Source organism: Giraffa tippelskirchi, chromosome X (genome assembly GCF_054371585.1).
Source record: "Giraffa tippelskirchi isolate mGirTip1 chromosome X, T2T-mGirTip1v1.2.pri, whole genome shotgun sequence".
NCBI classification, from domain to species: Eukaryota; Metazoa; Chordata; class Mammalia; order Artiodactyla; family Giraffidae; genus Giraffa; species Giraffa tippelskirchi.
Genome location: NC_137289.1, coordinates 104,920,117 through 104,935,477, shown reverse-complemented (window position 1 = coordinate 104,935,477; position 15,361 = coordinate 104,920,117). Strand labels below are relative to the sequence as shown.

The following is a 15,361-nucleotide window of genomic DNA, read 5'->3' as shown; positions in this document are numbered from 1 at the left end:
GCCCACAGTAGTAGATATAATGGTCAGTTCAGTTCAGTAGCTCAGTCGTGTCTGACTCTTTGCAACCCTACAAACTGCAGCACGCCAGACCTCCCTGTCCATCACCAACTCCCAGAGTTTATCCAAACTCATGTCCATTGAGTTGGTGATGCCATCTAACCATCTCATCCTCTGTCGTCCCCTTCTCCTCTTGCCTTCAATCTTTCCCAACATCAGGGTCTTTTCAAATGAGTCAGCTCTTTGCATCAGGTGGCCATAATATTGGAGTTTCAGCTTCAACATCAGTCCTTCCAATGAACACCCAGGACTGATTTCCTTTAGGATGGACTGCTTGGATCTCCTTGCAGTCCAAGGGACTTTCAGGAGTCTTCTCCAACACCACACTTCAAAAGCATCAATTCTGTGGTGCTCAGCTTTCTTTATACTCCAACTCTCACATCCATACATGACTACTGGAAAAACCATAGCCTTGACTAGACGGATCATTGTTGGCCAAGTAATGTCTCTGCTTTTCAATATGCTGTCTAGGTTGGTCATAACTTTCCTTCCAAGGAGTAAGCGTCTTTTATTATTTATTTTTTATGAATTTATTTATTTTAGTTGGGGGCTAATTACTTTACAATATTGTAATAGTTTTTGCCATACATTGACATGAATCAGCCATGGGTTTACATGTGTTCCCCTTCCTGGACCCCCAACCCACCTCCCTCCCCATCCCATCCCTCTGGGTCATCCCATTGGCCCGGCCCTGAGCCTTTGTCTCATGCATCGAACATGGAATGGTGTTCTGTTTCACATATGATAGTATACATGTTTCAGTGCTATTCTCCCAGAACGTCCCACCCTCACCTTCTCCCTCAGAGTCCATAAAATTGTTCTATGCATCTGTGTCGCTTATTCTGTCTTGCATATAGGGTTATCGTTACCATCTTTCAAATTCCATATATATGCATTAGTATACTGTATTGTTGTTTTTCTTTCTGGCTTACTTCACTCTGTATAATGGGCTCCAGTTTCATCCATCTCAATAGAACCGATTCAAATGTATTTTTTTTTTAATGGCTGAGTAATATTCCATTGTGTATATGTACCACAGCTTCCTTATCCATTCGTCTGCTGATGGACATCTAGGTTGCTTCCATGTCCTGGCTATTGTAAACAGTGCTGCGATGAACATTGGGGTACACGCGTCTCTTTCATTTCTGGTTTCTTCGGTGTGTATGCCTAGCAGTGGGATTGCTGGGTCACATGGCAGTTCTATTCCCAGTTTCTTAAGGAATCTCCACACAGTTCTCCATAGTGGCTGTACTAGTTTGCATTCCCACCAACAGTGTAAGAGGGTTCCCTTTTCTCCACACCCTCTCCAGCATTTATTGCTTGTAGACTTTTAGATAGCAGCCATTCTGACTGGCGTGAAATGGTACCTCATTGTGGTTTTGATTTGCATTTCTCTAATAATGAGTGATGTTGAGCATCTTTTCATGTGTTTGTTAGCCATCTGTATTTCTTCTTTGGAGAAATGTCTGTTTAGTTCTTTGGCCCATTTTTTGATCAGGTCGTTTATTTTTCGGGAATTCAGCTGCAGAAGTTGCTTGTATATTTTTCACATTAATTGTTTGTCTGTTGCTTCGTTTGCTATTATTTTCTCCCATTCTGAAGGCTGTCTTTTCACCTTGCTTATAGTTTCCTTTGTTGTGCAAAAGCTTTTAATTTTAATTAGGTGCCATTTGTTTATTTTTGCTTTTATTTCCAATATTCTGGGAGGTGGGTCACGGAGGATCCTGCTGTGATTTATGTCGGAGAGTGTTTTGCCTATGTTTTCCTCTAGGAGTTTTATAGTTTCTGGTCTTACGTTTAGATCTTTAATCCATTTTGAGTTTATTTTTGTGTATGGTGTTAGGAAGTGTTCTAGTTTCATTCTTTTACAAGTGGTTGACCAGTTTTCCCAGCACCACTTGTTAAAGAGATTGTCTTTTCTCCATTGTATATTCTTGCCTCCTTTGTCGAAGATAAGGTGTCCATAGGTGTGTGGGTTTATCTCTGGGCTTTCTATTTTGTTCCATTGATCTATATTTCTATCTTTGTGCCAGTACCATACTGTCTTGATGACTGTGGCTTTGTAGTAGAGCCTGAAGTCAGGCAGGTTGATTCCTCCAGTTCCATTCTTCTTCCTCAAGATTGCTTTGGCTATTCGAGGTTTCTTATATTTCCATACAAATTGTGAAATTGTTTGTTCTAGTTCTGTGAAAAATACCTTTGGTAGCTTGATAGGGACTGCATTGAATCTATAGATTGCTTTGGGTAGTATGCTCATTTTCACTATATTAATTCTTCTAATCCATGAACACGGTATATTTCTCCATCTGTTTGTGTCCTCTTTGATTTCTTTCATCAGTGTTTTATAGTTTTCTATATATAAGTCTTTTGTTTCTTTAGGTAGATATATTCCTAAGTATTTTATTCTTTTTGTTGCAATGGTGAATGGTATTGTTTCCTTAATTTCTCTTTCTGTTTTCTCATTATTGGAGTATAGGAATGCAAGGGATTTCTGTGTGTTAATTTTATATCCTGCAACTTTACTATATTCATTGATTAACTCTAGTAATTTTCTAGTAGAGTCTTTAGGGTTTTCTATGTAGAGGATCATGTCATCTGCAAACAGTGAGAGTTTTACTTCTTCTTTTCCTATCTGTATTCCTTTTATTTCTTTTTCAGCTCTGATTGCTGTGGCCAAAACTTCCAAAACTATGTTGAATAGTAGTGGTGAAAGTGGGCACCCTTGCCTTGTTCCTGACTTTAGGGGAAATGCTTTCAATTTTTCACCATTGAGGTTAATGTTTGCTGTGGGTTTGTCATATATAGCTTTTATTATGTTGAGATATATTCCTTCTATTCCTGCTTTCTGGAGGGTTTTTATCATAAATGGATGCTGAATTTTGTCAAAGGCTTTTTCTGCATCTATTGAGATAACCATATGTTTTTTTCTTTCAATTTGTTAATGTGGTGTATTACATTGATTGATTTGCGGATGTTAAAGAAACCTTGCATTCCTGGGATAAAGCCCACTTGGTCATGATGTATGATCTTTTTAATATGATGTTGGATTCTGTTTGCTAGAATTTTATTAAGGATTTTTGCATCTATGTTCATCAGTGATATTGGCCTGTAGTTTTCCTTTTTTGTGACATCTTTGTCTGGTTTTGGAATTAGGGTGATGGTGGCCTCATAGAATGAGTTTGGAAGTTTACCATCTTCTGCAATTTTCTGGAAGAGTTTGAGTAGGATAGGTGTTAGCTCTTCTCTAAATTTTTGGTAGAATTCCGCTGTGAAGGGAGGTGGGAGGGGGGTTCAGGATGGGGAACACATGTAAACCCATGGCTGATTCATGTCAATGTATGGCAAAAACCACTACAATATTGTAAAGTAATTAGCCCCCAACTAAAACAAATACATTTATTAAAAAAATAAAAAGAAAAGAAAAGAAATTATATACTGGCAAAAAAAAGAGATATAATCAATATGTGTGTTCATAGAAAAAGGCAGTTATATTAAAAGCAATATAATAAGCATTTGCATAAATATTCAAATATTAAATAAATATTCTATATTCAAATATTAACATTTGACATTCAAGTATTAAATGAATATTTGAATGTTGTACTTGTTAGCTGGACAGGCTGGGCCTTCTCTTCCTAGCTCAGGAACTGTTTAGAAGACATATTTAGAATGAAATGATTTTTTATGCTATCGGCTTCTATTTTGAAATAAATGTTACGTTAAATATCTTGGCCTGGAATGGGTAACCTTGCCTTTCTCCAGGGCATCTTCCCGATCCAGGGATCGAACCCAGGTGTCCCACATTGCAAGGGAGATTCTTTACCAACTGAACTATCAGGGAAGCGCAAATATCCTGCAAAGAATGAATTCTGGCAAAAATGAGAAGTATGTCAAATATTAAAACAAACAGGAAGAATGAAGAAGATACTTTGAGATTACTGATATCTACATATTCATAGGAATAAATGATGTTTGTGGAAATCCATTTTAGTCTATAGTGCCTAGTTAGCCATTTCAAAAATTATTTCTCTTTGGTCTTTACAAACTTATAATTATATATGTGCATATATGTATATATACATATAGAATGTTATTTGTATGTATTTAATATAATATATAAAATTATATGGACTAGTACTACATATTTATATACTATGTAATTATTATATATAATGACATATAGTATGTATTATTATATTAACATATGATACATACATAGTATGTCACATTGTAAAACCTGATATTGTCTGATAATTTGTAATTCTATATTACAGAAACCAAAAACGAACCTCTAATCTCAGGTTTTACTTCATGATTTTTTTTCTCCTATAATAGAGTGCTTCAAATAATGCCACACTTGCACAATCATTTCAGCAAGGAAGAGAATTCTTTATTCTGTCTCAATATTGCTTAGGTTAAAATTTATCCAACAAGTTAATTTCTTTTTGGTTCCTTGGAAATATAATCTATTATTTCCATTTGGAGCATGCTTGTTGATAGTAAATGAAAAGCAAAAGAAGTCTTTTTGGTTTCATCATTGACTATTTGTTTTCACAGATATTTTCTTGGAATTGAACTTTTTCTTCACAGATACATAGAAATAAAATGAAGACAAAGAGTAGTAATTTATGATAGTTTCTACATTCAAAAGATTATTTTCTTTTGCTGTTGTTCATCTTTATTGTGTTTAGCAGTAGGGCCATTAAATGAAATGAGATGCCAGAAGTTTTCAAAATGCTAAACTAGCCTAATTGACAATATCATCAATTTCCTGGATTTTCTAATGATATAAATAGGAAATTGCAGAATATATATAAAGGGAAGCTCAAAGCTATGCTATCCAATTTCATTACCATTTGTTCCTCATCCTTTTCAAAGGAAAGGATTTTATAACCAGTTGTTTTCTTGAAGCTCAGTTTTTCACTAGAATCAAAATGTACCAAGGTTAATCTGAATGCAATATTTCTTTGAGTTTGTAAACAGGTGGAGCCATCATATGGCTGATGGAAAGCATTTTGTTTGAAAATTATATAATGTCTGGTGAAGATGACATACAAATGAACACCAAAGTTGTAACCGGACCACATCCAGCAGTATTTTCCATCTCTGATAATCTTTTTGCCACATCTCATGCTATATTCTTCAAGTTCGGTTTCATTGATGTCTCTAGGACCAATTTCCCTGTATTGCTGTGCTCTAAGCAAGGTAAACCATTGTCGTTTATAAGCACATGATAACCATTCTGAAGGTATTAGAGCATCTTGCTCAATAACTCTTATGGAGGCCAGGTCATGGATGATATGCTGCAACCTCAAATTTTTAAATACTGGTTGAAATACTATGCCTTGTTTAGTTTCAAGAAAGGAAATACTACCATCACGTTCCCTGTGCCCGGAAAACCAGTTGTTTGTGTTAACTAAAAGCTCTTTCATTGTGCCTTTCCAACCTGGGTTAAGGCGGAGGAACATCCACTGTTTAAGTCTAGTATATATATCGATTTCCTTTTGCATTACTAATAAATTAGAAGAAGAAATGACCAGATTCATAAGATCTGTACTGAGTTCTTTGTAAAGTTCAACACTTGGATGAGTCATTAGATTGTGGAGAAGCCATTCAAAGCACTCTGTCTTTACAGAATGTAACCCATAGGTCTCTGCTGCCTCATAGAAGCTACATACAGTTTTCACATTAATTGTTTCCTTCATGGTCTTACCACACTGCTGAATTAAGTCCTCTACTTGAAGCAGGCATGCGGTTGCCAAAACTCCTGGAACTTGAAGGGGCTCAATTAAGACATAGTCATTCCTATACAACGAGCCCAATACAAAATGCAAGGATTCTACATTTATATTCTGGTCATTAATCTCCAGGTCGATAATATCTTTGTGACATTCTTTCCAAGAATCTCTAAACATTGTAGCAAAGTAGTCCGACTGACATAAAAACATTTTGTGTAAATACCATACACTTCCCAGAGCACGGATTTTAACGTCACTGGTTTCCCCATTTAAAAATAAAGTTTGGTAAGCATATCCAGATGTGATCTTAACTTTTTTACCCCGGCTTGCACAGACGAGTTGCTGTAGATCCTCCTCCTGGTTTAGAAACTTGTGGCTCTTCTTAGACTCTGGGCCCAAGCAGGGACCGGTGCTCCGTTTGCGTTTACGGCTGCCGGACACGTAACTGGGGCCTGCCTGGGTTTCTGGCTGCTGCAGTTCCCCGGTGCTGAATTCCCTGCATCGCAGAATCCGGCTGTTCAAGGGCCCCATAGTTACAGGCTCTTAGATCCCCTAAACAGGCTGCTGCAGAGACTTCCCTGCCGTGGCATTGTTGTGGCCTGCTGTCTCTGCTTAGGCCCTAGTCTCACTTGGACATATTAGTTAGCACAGTCCCAAACGTCACAGTGGAGGCTCTGCATTCTTCATTGTCTGCTCCAGCCCCTCCCTCCCTGTGGCCACACCCCCTTCCTCCAGTCTTCCATTCAGTCTAGCCTACTGTTCAGGGCCCCTGCCTCCAGGTTTTCCTTGAAAATGCTTTCCTATAAGGGAAATGACTGAATCAAAGGCTTTTGGATCACAGTGTTAAAGAGTGTACATATTCACATTTCTACTGCAAGTGAGAGAATTCTGTTCTCAACTGTCAGCAGTACTGAATATAATCATCTACCTTCAACTTTTAGTAATTTTACAAAGATGAACAGTAGTATACCATTATCTTATTATTCCTCTTTCATTATAGAGAAGGCAAACTTTTATTTCATGTATATGTGTATATACATATACATGGGCAAAATTATACATATATACAAAATTATATATGTATGATCTTGAAATATCAATAGAAAGAGATATTTCAAAATTGTCTGATAAGGTACATCTTCATATTCTTTGCTTATTTCTGTATGAAAAGCATTAGTCACTAAGCCATGTCTAACTCTTTGAAAGCCTTCGGACTGTAGCCTGCCAGGCTCTTCTGTCCATGGGATCCTCAGGGAAGAATACTGGAGTGGGTAGCCATTTCCTTCTCCAGGGGATCTTCCTGAACCAGTGATTGAACCCTGGTCTCCCACATTGCAGGCAGTTTCTTTCCTGTCTGAGCCACCAAGGAAGCCCCAAAAGAAAGTGTAAGTCGCTTGGTCATGTCCAACTCTTTGTGACCCCATGGACTGCAACCTGCCAGGGTCCTCTATCCATGAAAATCTCAAGGCAAGAAAACTGGAATGGGTTGCCATTTCCTTCTGCGGGGAAATTCCTGACACAGGGATCAAACCCGGTCTCCTGCATTGCAGGCAGATTCTTTACCGTTTGAGCTACCAGGGAAATGTTTATTTCTGTATAGATTTATATATATTTTCTCCTCAGTGATTGTTAAAAGCTTCTTAGCTTCTTATAATGTAAAACTACACATACGTATGGTGTGCATGCATGCTAACTCACCTTCAGTCATGCCCCACTCTTTATGACCCTATGGACTGTAGCACATCAGGCTCCTCTGTCTATGGGGATTCTCCAGGCAAGAATACTGGAGTGGGTTGCCATGACTTCCTCCAGGGCATCTGTCTGATCCAAGGATCAAACCTGCATCTCTTACCTCTCCTGAATTGGCAGGTGGGTTCTTTACTACTAGTGCCACCTGGGAAGCCCATATATATGCATGTATGCATATAAAAATGAAAATTGTTAAAAGGTTATATTTTATTGTTGTTCAGTCACTCAGTCGTGTCTAACTTTTTGTGACCCCATAGACTGCAGCACACCAGGCTTTCCTGTCTCTCACCATCTCCTGGAGCTTGCTCAAACTCATGTCCATTGAATCAGAGATGTCATTCAACCATCACATCCTCTGCCATCCCCTTCTCCTGCCTTCAATCTTTCCCAGCATCAGGGTCTTTTCTAATGAGTTGGCTCTTTGCATCAGGTGGCCAAAGTATTAGAGCTTCAGTTTCAGCATCAGTCCTTCCAAGGAGTGTTCAGGATTGATTTCCTTTAGGATGGACTGATTTGATCTCTTTGCTGTCCAAAAGACTCTCAAGAGTCTTCTCCAACACCACAGTTCAAAAGCATCAACTCTTTGGCACTCAGCTTTCTTTATGGTCCAACTCTCACATCCATACATGAGTACTGTATGGATGTGTAAAAATGAGTAACAATCATAGCTTTTACTATATAGAACTTTGTCATCAAAATAATGCCTCTGCTTTTTAATATGCTGTCTAGGTTGGTCATAGCTTTCCTTCCAAGGAGTAAGCGTCTTTTAATTTCATGGCTGCAGTCACCATCTGCAGTGATTTTGGAGCCCCAAAAATAAAGTCTGTCACTGTTTCCATTGTTTCTCTATTTGCCATGAAGTGATGGACTGGATGCCATGATTTTAGTTTTTTTTAATATTGAGTTTTAAGCCAGCTTTTTCACTCTCCTCTTTCACCTTCACCAAGAGGCTCTTTAGTTTCTCTTCACTTTCTGCCATAAAGATGGTGTCATCTGCATGTCTGAGGCTATTGATATTTCTCTCAGCAATCTTGATTTCAGCTTATGTTTCATGCAGCCCAGAATTTTGCATGATGTACTCTCGATATCAGTTAAATAAACAGGATGACAATATACAGACTTGACGTGCTCCTTTCCCAATTTGGAACCAGTCCATTGTTCAATATCTGGTTCTAACTGTTGCTTCTTGATCTGCATACAGTTTTCTCAGGAGGCAAGTAATGTAATGCGGTCTGGTATTCCCATCTCTTGAAAAATTTTCCACAGTTTGTTGTGATCCACACAGTCAAAGGCTTAGGAAGCATCAATGAAGTCAATGAAGCAGAAGTAGATATATTTTTTTGAATTCTCTTTCTTTTACTGTGATCCAGCAGATGTTGCCAATTTGACCCCTGGTTCCTCTGCCTTTTCTAAATTCAGCTTGAACATCTGGAAGTTCTCAGTTCACGTACAGTTGAAGCCTGGCTTGGAGAATTTTGAGCATTACTTTGCTAGCGTGTGAGATGAGTGCAATTGTGCAGTAGTTTGAACATTCTTTGGCATTCCCCTTCTTTAGGATTGTAATGAAAGCTGATTTTTTCCAGTCCTGTGGTAACTGCTTAGTTTTCCATATTTGCTGGCACATTGAGTGCAGCACATTAACAGCATTATCTTTCAGAACTTGAAATAGCTTAGCTGGAATTCCATCACCTCCACTAGCTTTGTTAGCAGTGATGTTTCCTACAGCCCACTTGACTTCACACTCCAAGGTGTCTGGCTGTAGGTGAGTGATCACACCATCGTGGTTATCTGGGTTATTAAGATCTTTTTGTATAGTTCTGTGTATTTCTTGCTGCCTCTTCTTTATATCTTCTGCTTCTTTTAGGTTCATGCTGTTTCTGTCCTTTATTGTGCCCATCTTTGCATGAAATGTAAAGCTCCTCCCACTGCCCCCTTTTCTGGGCTCTATGTTCAGTTTATAAGAAACTGTCAAACTATTTTCCAAAGTGGCTTTACCATTTGATGTTACCACTAGCAATGTAAGATGGTGGAGTAGAAAGACATGTGTTCATCTTCTCCTGCAAGAACACCAAAATGGCAACTAGCTGATGAACAACCATCAACAAGAGAATGTTGAATCCTACCAAAAAAAGATACCCGGATCCAAGGGCAAAAGAGAAGCCCCAACAAGACAGTAGGAGGGGCACAATTGCATGTAAAATTAAATCTCAGACCCAGTAGAGATGCTCGGAGGGTACAAACAAAACCTTGTGTGCACCAGGACTGAGGGAAAGGAGCAATGACCCCCACAAGAGACTGAGCCAGACCTGCATTTGAGTGTTTGAGTGTCTCCTGTGGAGACATGGGTTAGCAGTGACCTGCCCCGGGGACAGGGACTCTGGTTGCAGCAGACCTGGGAGGCACAGCATGTGGTATAATCCTCTTGGAGGAGGTTGTCATTAACCCCACTATAGAGCCACCAAGCTGATGACCCACAAACTGGAGAACATTTATACCAAAGAATTTCTTTCACTGTTTCAAAGTTCTAGGTCCCACAACAGATTTCTCAACCTGGGAATCCAGCAAAAAGACTGATAACCATTAGGGAAACAGACTTTTGGAGGGCACAACAAAAATCTTGTGCACACCAGGACCCAGGAGAAAGGAGCAGTGACTTTGCAAGTGACTGAGCCAGACTTGCCTGTGAGTGTCCAGGAGCCTCCAGTGGAGGTATGGGTCAACAGTGGCCTGCCATGGGTTCAGGGCCAATGACTAGAACAGTCCTGAGAGCTGTGGCATGCTGACATAAGTCCTTTTGTAGGAGGTCAACATTAGTTCCATTAACTCTATCATAGTTTGGACTCAGGCCAAATTACAGAGAGGGTACACAGCCCCACCCATAAGCAGAAAATTGGATTAAAGATTTAATGAGCATGGCCCTGCCCACTAGAGCAAGACCTAGTTTTACCCTCCCTCCACCAGGAAGCTTCCTTAAGCCTCTTATCCTCATCCATCAGAGGGCAGACAGAATGAAAACCACAACCACAGAAAACTAAACAAACTTATCCCATGGATCACAACGTTGTCTAACTCAATGATACTATGAGCCATGCCATGTAGGGCCATCCAAGATAGACAGGTCATGATGGAGAGTTCTGACAATATGTGGCCCACTGGAGAAGGGAATGGCAAACCACTACAGCATTCTTGCCTTGAGAACCCCATGAACATAATGAAAAGGCAAAAAAAAATTATATACTTATATATAATAAAATTTTATGGGATTTTTTTGTTGTAAAGATATTTTAATTCATAAGAAGCCAAATTAGATTTTCCAAATATTGATTTTTGTATCTCTGCTTAGAAAGTCTTACCATATCTGAAATTGGATAAATATTCTTCTATATTTTCTAGTTAAATATTCATTGTGTTAACTCTTATTTAACATCTAAATGTTGAAATTTTAATGCATTTCTAAATTCTCATAATTTGAAGTGACAGAAGCATTATACAAAAGAGTACATATATTATAAGCCAGATTTTTACAAACAAAAAATACACATATATTTTGTATGTATATGCACACATATAGAAAATAATAAAAGTAATAGACAATATTCAACCATAGGTTGTCTTTGGATATTGATATTATGGATAGTATCTTAACTAAGCCCAGGCAGCAGGTACAATGGTGCCTATAAAGAGTGAGTGATTGGTTACATGGTGTTCTCCATCCTTCTTAGCTGTAGTTTGTCTGGGTTTTGCTTTCTCTTAATCCAGCACAAGCTCCTTTTCCTCTTCACAAAGGAGGACAATGCCTCTCAGTTTCCAAGAGTAGGAGTAATATGCAGGGACAAAAACAATGAAATGGCATCTAAGATTGTTTTTACAGAACAATATTTGTTTGCTTCATTCACTGTCAAAACTACAGCAACTAGAAGAGGGTGTGCTAGATGTTTATTAAATATCTGTTGAAACAATGAACATATACTTTGCAACAGTTATTGAGTGAATGATTGATTTTGATATATTTTCTATTACAAACCTAGTTATGCCAGCTTATATGAAATAATCCTTGATTTTCAAAGCTAGTAAAGACTTTTAGTCTCTGAGCATCTTCAAAACTGTCTTTAAGAGGTTCCTTTCATCTGAGATACATTGCTTCTCCACAGTTGCATGTCAATTGCCTCTGTAACTCACGAATTCTTTATTTCTATAGAAGTGCTCAGAGGCTAGCTACTTCTTAACTTTGTCTACAAATTTGCATTATTCACTTTCTTGGTTGCTCTCAGCCATCTCTCCTATCCCTCTGATTTTGGCTACACCTAAGTAGCCTTCCTTTGATATAGGCCTGCTTTCTAATTTCTGATGATAGATGAACAGAATGGTCTGTGAGTAGAATGAAGAATTCACTACATTTAATCTTACATGTTGCTGTACAGTTGCTCAGTCATGTCTGACTCTTTGCAACTCCATGAACTGCAGCATGCCAGGATTCCCTGGCGTCTTCACCATCTTCCAGAGCTTGCTTAAACTCATGTCCAGTGAGTTGGTAATGCCATCCAACCATCTCATCCTCTGTCATCCCCTTCTCCTCCTGCCTTCAATCTTTCCCGCATCAGGGTCTTTTCTAATGAGTCAGCTTTTTGCATCAGGTGGCCAGTCTTACATGGGACATGTTAATATTTCCCACAGTGTTAATATTAGCCTTAGTTCAAAGCAGCATTGTAGGCTACAACCAAGTTTTTCTCATGGAGAGTCATCTCTTTCTGTAATGATTCTTATTTCAGGTCTTTTCCCTCCAATCTGTACCCATGATGGCTTAAATTTTGATAGTGCTTGAAGAAGTGAAGTGAAAGTCGCTCAGTCATGTCTGACTCTTTGTGACCCCATGGGCTATACAGTCCATGGAATTCTCCAGGCCAGAATACTGGAGCGGGTAGCCTTTCCCTTCTCCAGGGGAATCTTCCCAACCCAGGGATTGAACGCAGGTCTCCCGCATTGCAGGCAGATTCTTTAGCAGCTGAGCCACAAGGGAAGCCCAAGAATACTGGAGTGGGTAGCTATCCCTTCTCCAGCGGATCTTCCTGACCCAGGAATCGAACTGGGGTCTTCAGCATTGCAGGTGGATTCTTTACCAATTGAGCTATCAGGGAAGCCTTGATAAAGGAATGTTAAGAGAAAGGGATAATCTGTGAAAACTGGGGTACTGAGAGAAATCTTGAAAAGGAAGTAGAACTTAAGAGCTTGAACAGTCTGATATTGATAGGAGTTGGAGAGAGGGAGGCAGGAGATAATCTGATGAGAGTAAAGAATGAGAGCATACAGAAAAGGCAAAATGTGTTCAATAATAGGTCACTGAAAATGCCAACAGTATATACATAATCAGGGATGATAGCATAGTTTTATAGCTATATATAGGCTTTTCAGGTGGTTCTAGTGGTAAAGAACCCACCTGCCACTGCAGCTGATGTAAGAAACGTGGGTTTGATCCCTGGATTGGGAAGATCCCCTGTAGAAGGGCATGGTAATCCACTCCAGTACTCTTGCCTGGAGAATTCCATGGACAGAGGAGCCTGGCAGGCTACAGTCCATAGGATCACAAAGAGTCTGACACAACTGAAGCAACTAAGCATGCACACACACACATGTATACATTTATAACAGTAAAACATAATATTACATATATAATGTTATATATTATATACTAATTATGTAAAATATTTAATTTTATATAATATATAGTAACACAAAATAAAAAGTAGATGGATCAGATATAGAAATTGCAGTCCACAAAGCACTGTGAGCTTTCTGGGAATTAAAGTATAAAGTATAACAACACCTACCATACTTGCTAAACCTTAGCTTCTTCCAAGTTTCATTGGTCATATGGACTAGAACCTTTTCTTACAGCATATTTTAGGCAATGATAATCTCTGCCTGTTTTATTATCAACCCACTGAAATCAGATTTCTCTCTTTGAAATGATTCTTGAAATCTCTTATCAATTGGTGAACGCTTCCAAGTTCTTTTATAATATTAAGAGATTGTTGGTTTTCATACTTACAAATGTTTTATTTCAAAATATTCTAGAGAGAGACTGAAGGACAAAGCATATGGTTGATCAAAAATCTAGACCTGAAAACTGCTTGACAATTTTATGATCATGAAATCCCTTTTTAAAAAGAGTGAATTCCCTGTTTTTGTGGAGTTTTATAAGGACTTATGACACATTCTTGTTCAGAAAACATGCATCTTGCACATGTGACACAGTGTGGCACAGGAGGAAATGAGAATGAGGCTTGAGAGGAAGAAGTTTATTTCACTCACATGTCCCAGGGAAGTGATCACTGCATGCCACACAGTGTCACTAGGAAAATGGTAGGTTTGGGGCAGGTGGCAGAAGACAAGAACAGGGAGAAAGTACAGACCAGAGACTGTGTTGGGATTTCTGTTGGAAAGGCAAGGCACTGTGGAGGAAACAGTTTATGATTAGGTAGTTTCAACAATTCCTGTGGGCTTTGGGCTAGAGAAATGATCTCTAGTCATCTTGTACCTAACCCTGGGATGATTTAAGGCAGAGGAAATATTGATTTGATATGTGAGACTTAGATAAGGAAGTGGTTGAAGCTATAGACAGTATTGGTTGCTTTGTATGTAAAAGGCATCCTCTCTGCTAAGCCCTTTGTAATTGCTAAGAAAGGACTAGCCCTGGGATGGTCAGTCTCTCACATGGTCTATAAGGTCCCAGAATGCCAAGCAATGGAAATACATAAAATAAGAAAATATACTTAATATGGATGGCAAACATATAATCTAAGAAAACACAGAACAGTTCTTACATGAGATGACCTTTAAAATGATTCACATGGACAATATTTTTCAAACTAGTTACTATTTCAAAATAGTAATAAAGTTATAGTAATAGTAATAAAGTATCTGTGAACTTGGGTAAATTATTGGTTCTAGCTATCAAGATAGTAAATGCCTTAGAAGATGCTGTTGAAATTGGGATATGGTGAATTTATAGAAAATAGGAGAAGAGTAATTCAGGAAAAAGAAATAGCATGAATAAAGACAATGAAAGATATATACCAAGAAGCTATAACTGCTCACTTTATATAGGAGTTTGGCTGTGGCACTAATAACACAAAGCTTTTCATTTCTTCCACCATAATGATGGCTCAGCTTAGGCACCAGGCAGGTAAGCTGCACTGATTTACAGCCTACCTTTGGACATAAGATAAGAAGGAGAAGCTACCTCTTGGTAGCAATCTGAGATATGCACAAATTGTCTTCGAGAATGCACAAAATTTACCAATTTAAAGAAGAAATGGTAAAATATGAAGGTCAACCAAATGATAAAAGATCTCATCATAGTACCTTAGTCACAGGAGATATCACAGATAAGACAATAATATATGGTTAAAAATTAAGAACTACCCTTTTTTTAAAAAAAAAATCTGCTTTTGAATTGTTGTGCTGGCGAAGACTCTTGAGAGTCCCTTGGCGTGCAAGGAGATCAAACCATTCAATCCTAAAGGAAATCAACCCTGAATATTCATTGGAAGGACTGATACTGAAGCTCCAATACTTTGGCCTCTTGATGCAAAGAACTGACTCATTGGGAAAGACTCTGATGCTGGGAAAGGCAAAAGGAGAAGAGGGTGGCAGAGGATGAAATGGTTAAATAGCACGACCAACTCAATGGACATGAATTTGAGCAAACTCCGGGAGATGATAGAGGACAGAGGAGCCTGGCATTCTGCAATCCATGAGGTTGCAGAGTCGGATATGACTGAGTGACCGAACAACAATCAAGTCATCATTTCTACTTA

General features: G+C 38.6%; 1 protein-coding gene and 1 long non-coding RNA gene across 2 annotated transcripts in view; one reads left to right on the top strand and one right to left on the bottom strand.

Annotated features, from left to right (window-relative positions):
- Positions 1–15,361, top strand: part of LOC145536381 (uncharacterized) — a 98,766-nt gene that overhangs the window by 39,191 nt on the left and 44,214 nt on the right. The gene's annotated exons all lie outside the window — the stretch shown is intronic.
- LOC145536489 (germ cell-less protein-like 1) lies at positions 4,821–6,426 on the bottom strand. The gene has a single exon (XM_081565859.1). The coding sequence runs from the start codon at positions 6,324–6,326 to the stop codon at positions 4,821–4,823; it is 1,506 nt and encodes a 501-aa protein (XP_081421985.1). The 5' UTR covers positions 6,327–6,426.

Excerpts from the sequence above, each read along its gene's own strand:
- LOC145536489 (XM_081565859.1), bottom strand. The coding sequence starts at position 6,326 with ATGGGGCCCTTGAACAGCCGGATTCTGCGATGCAGGGAATTCAGCACC.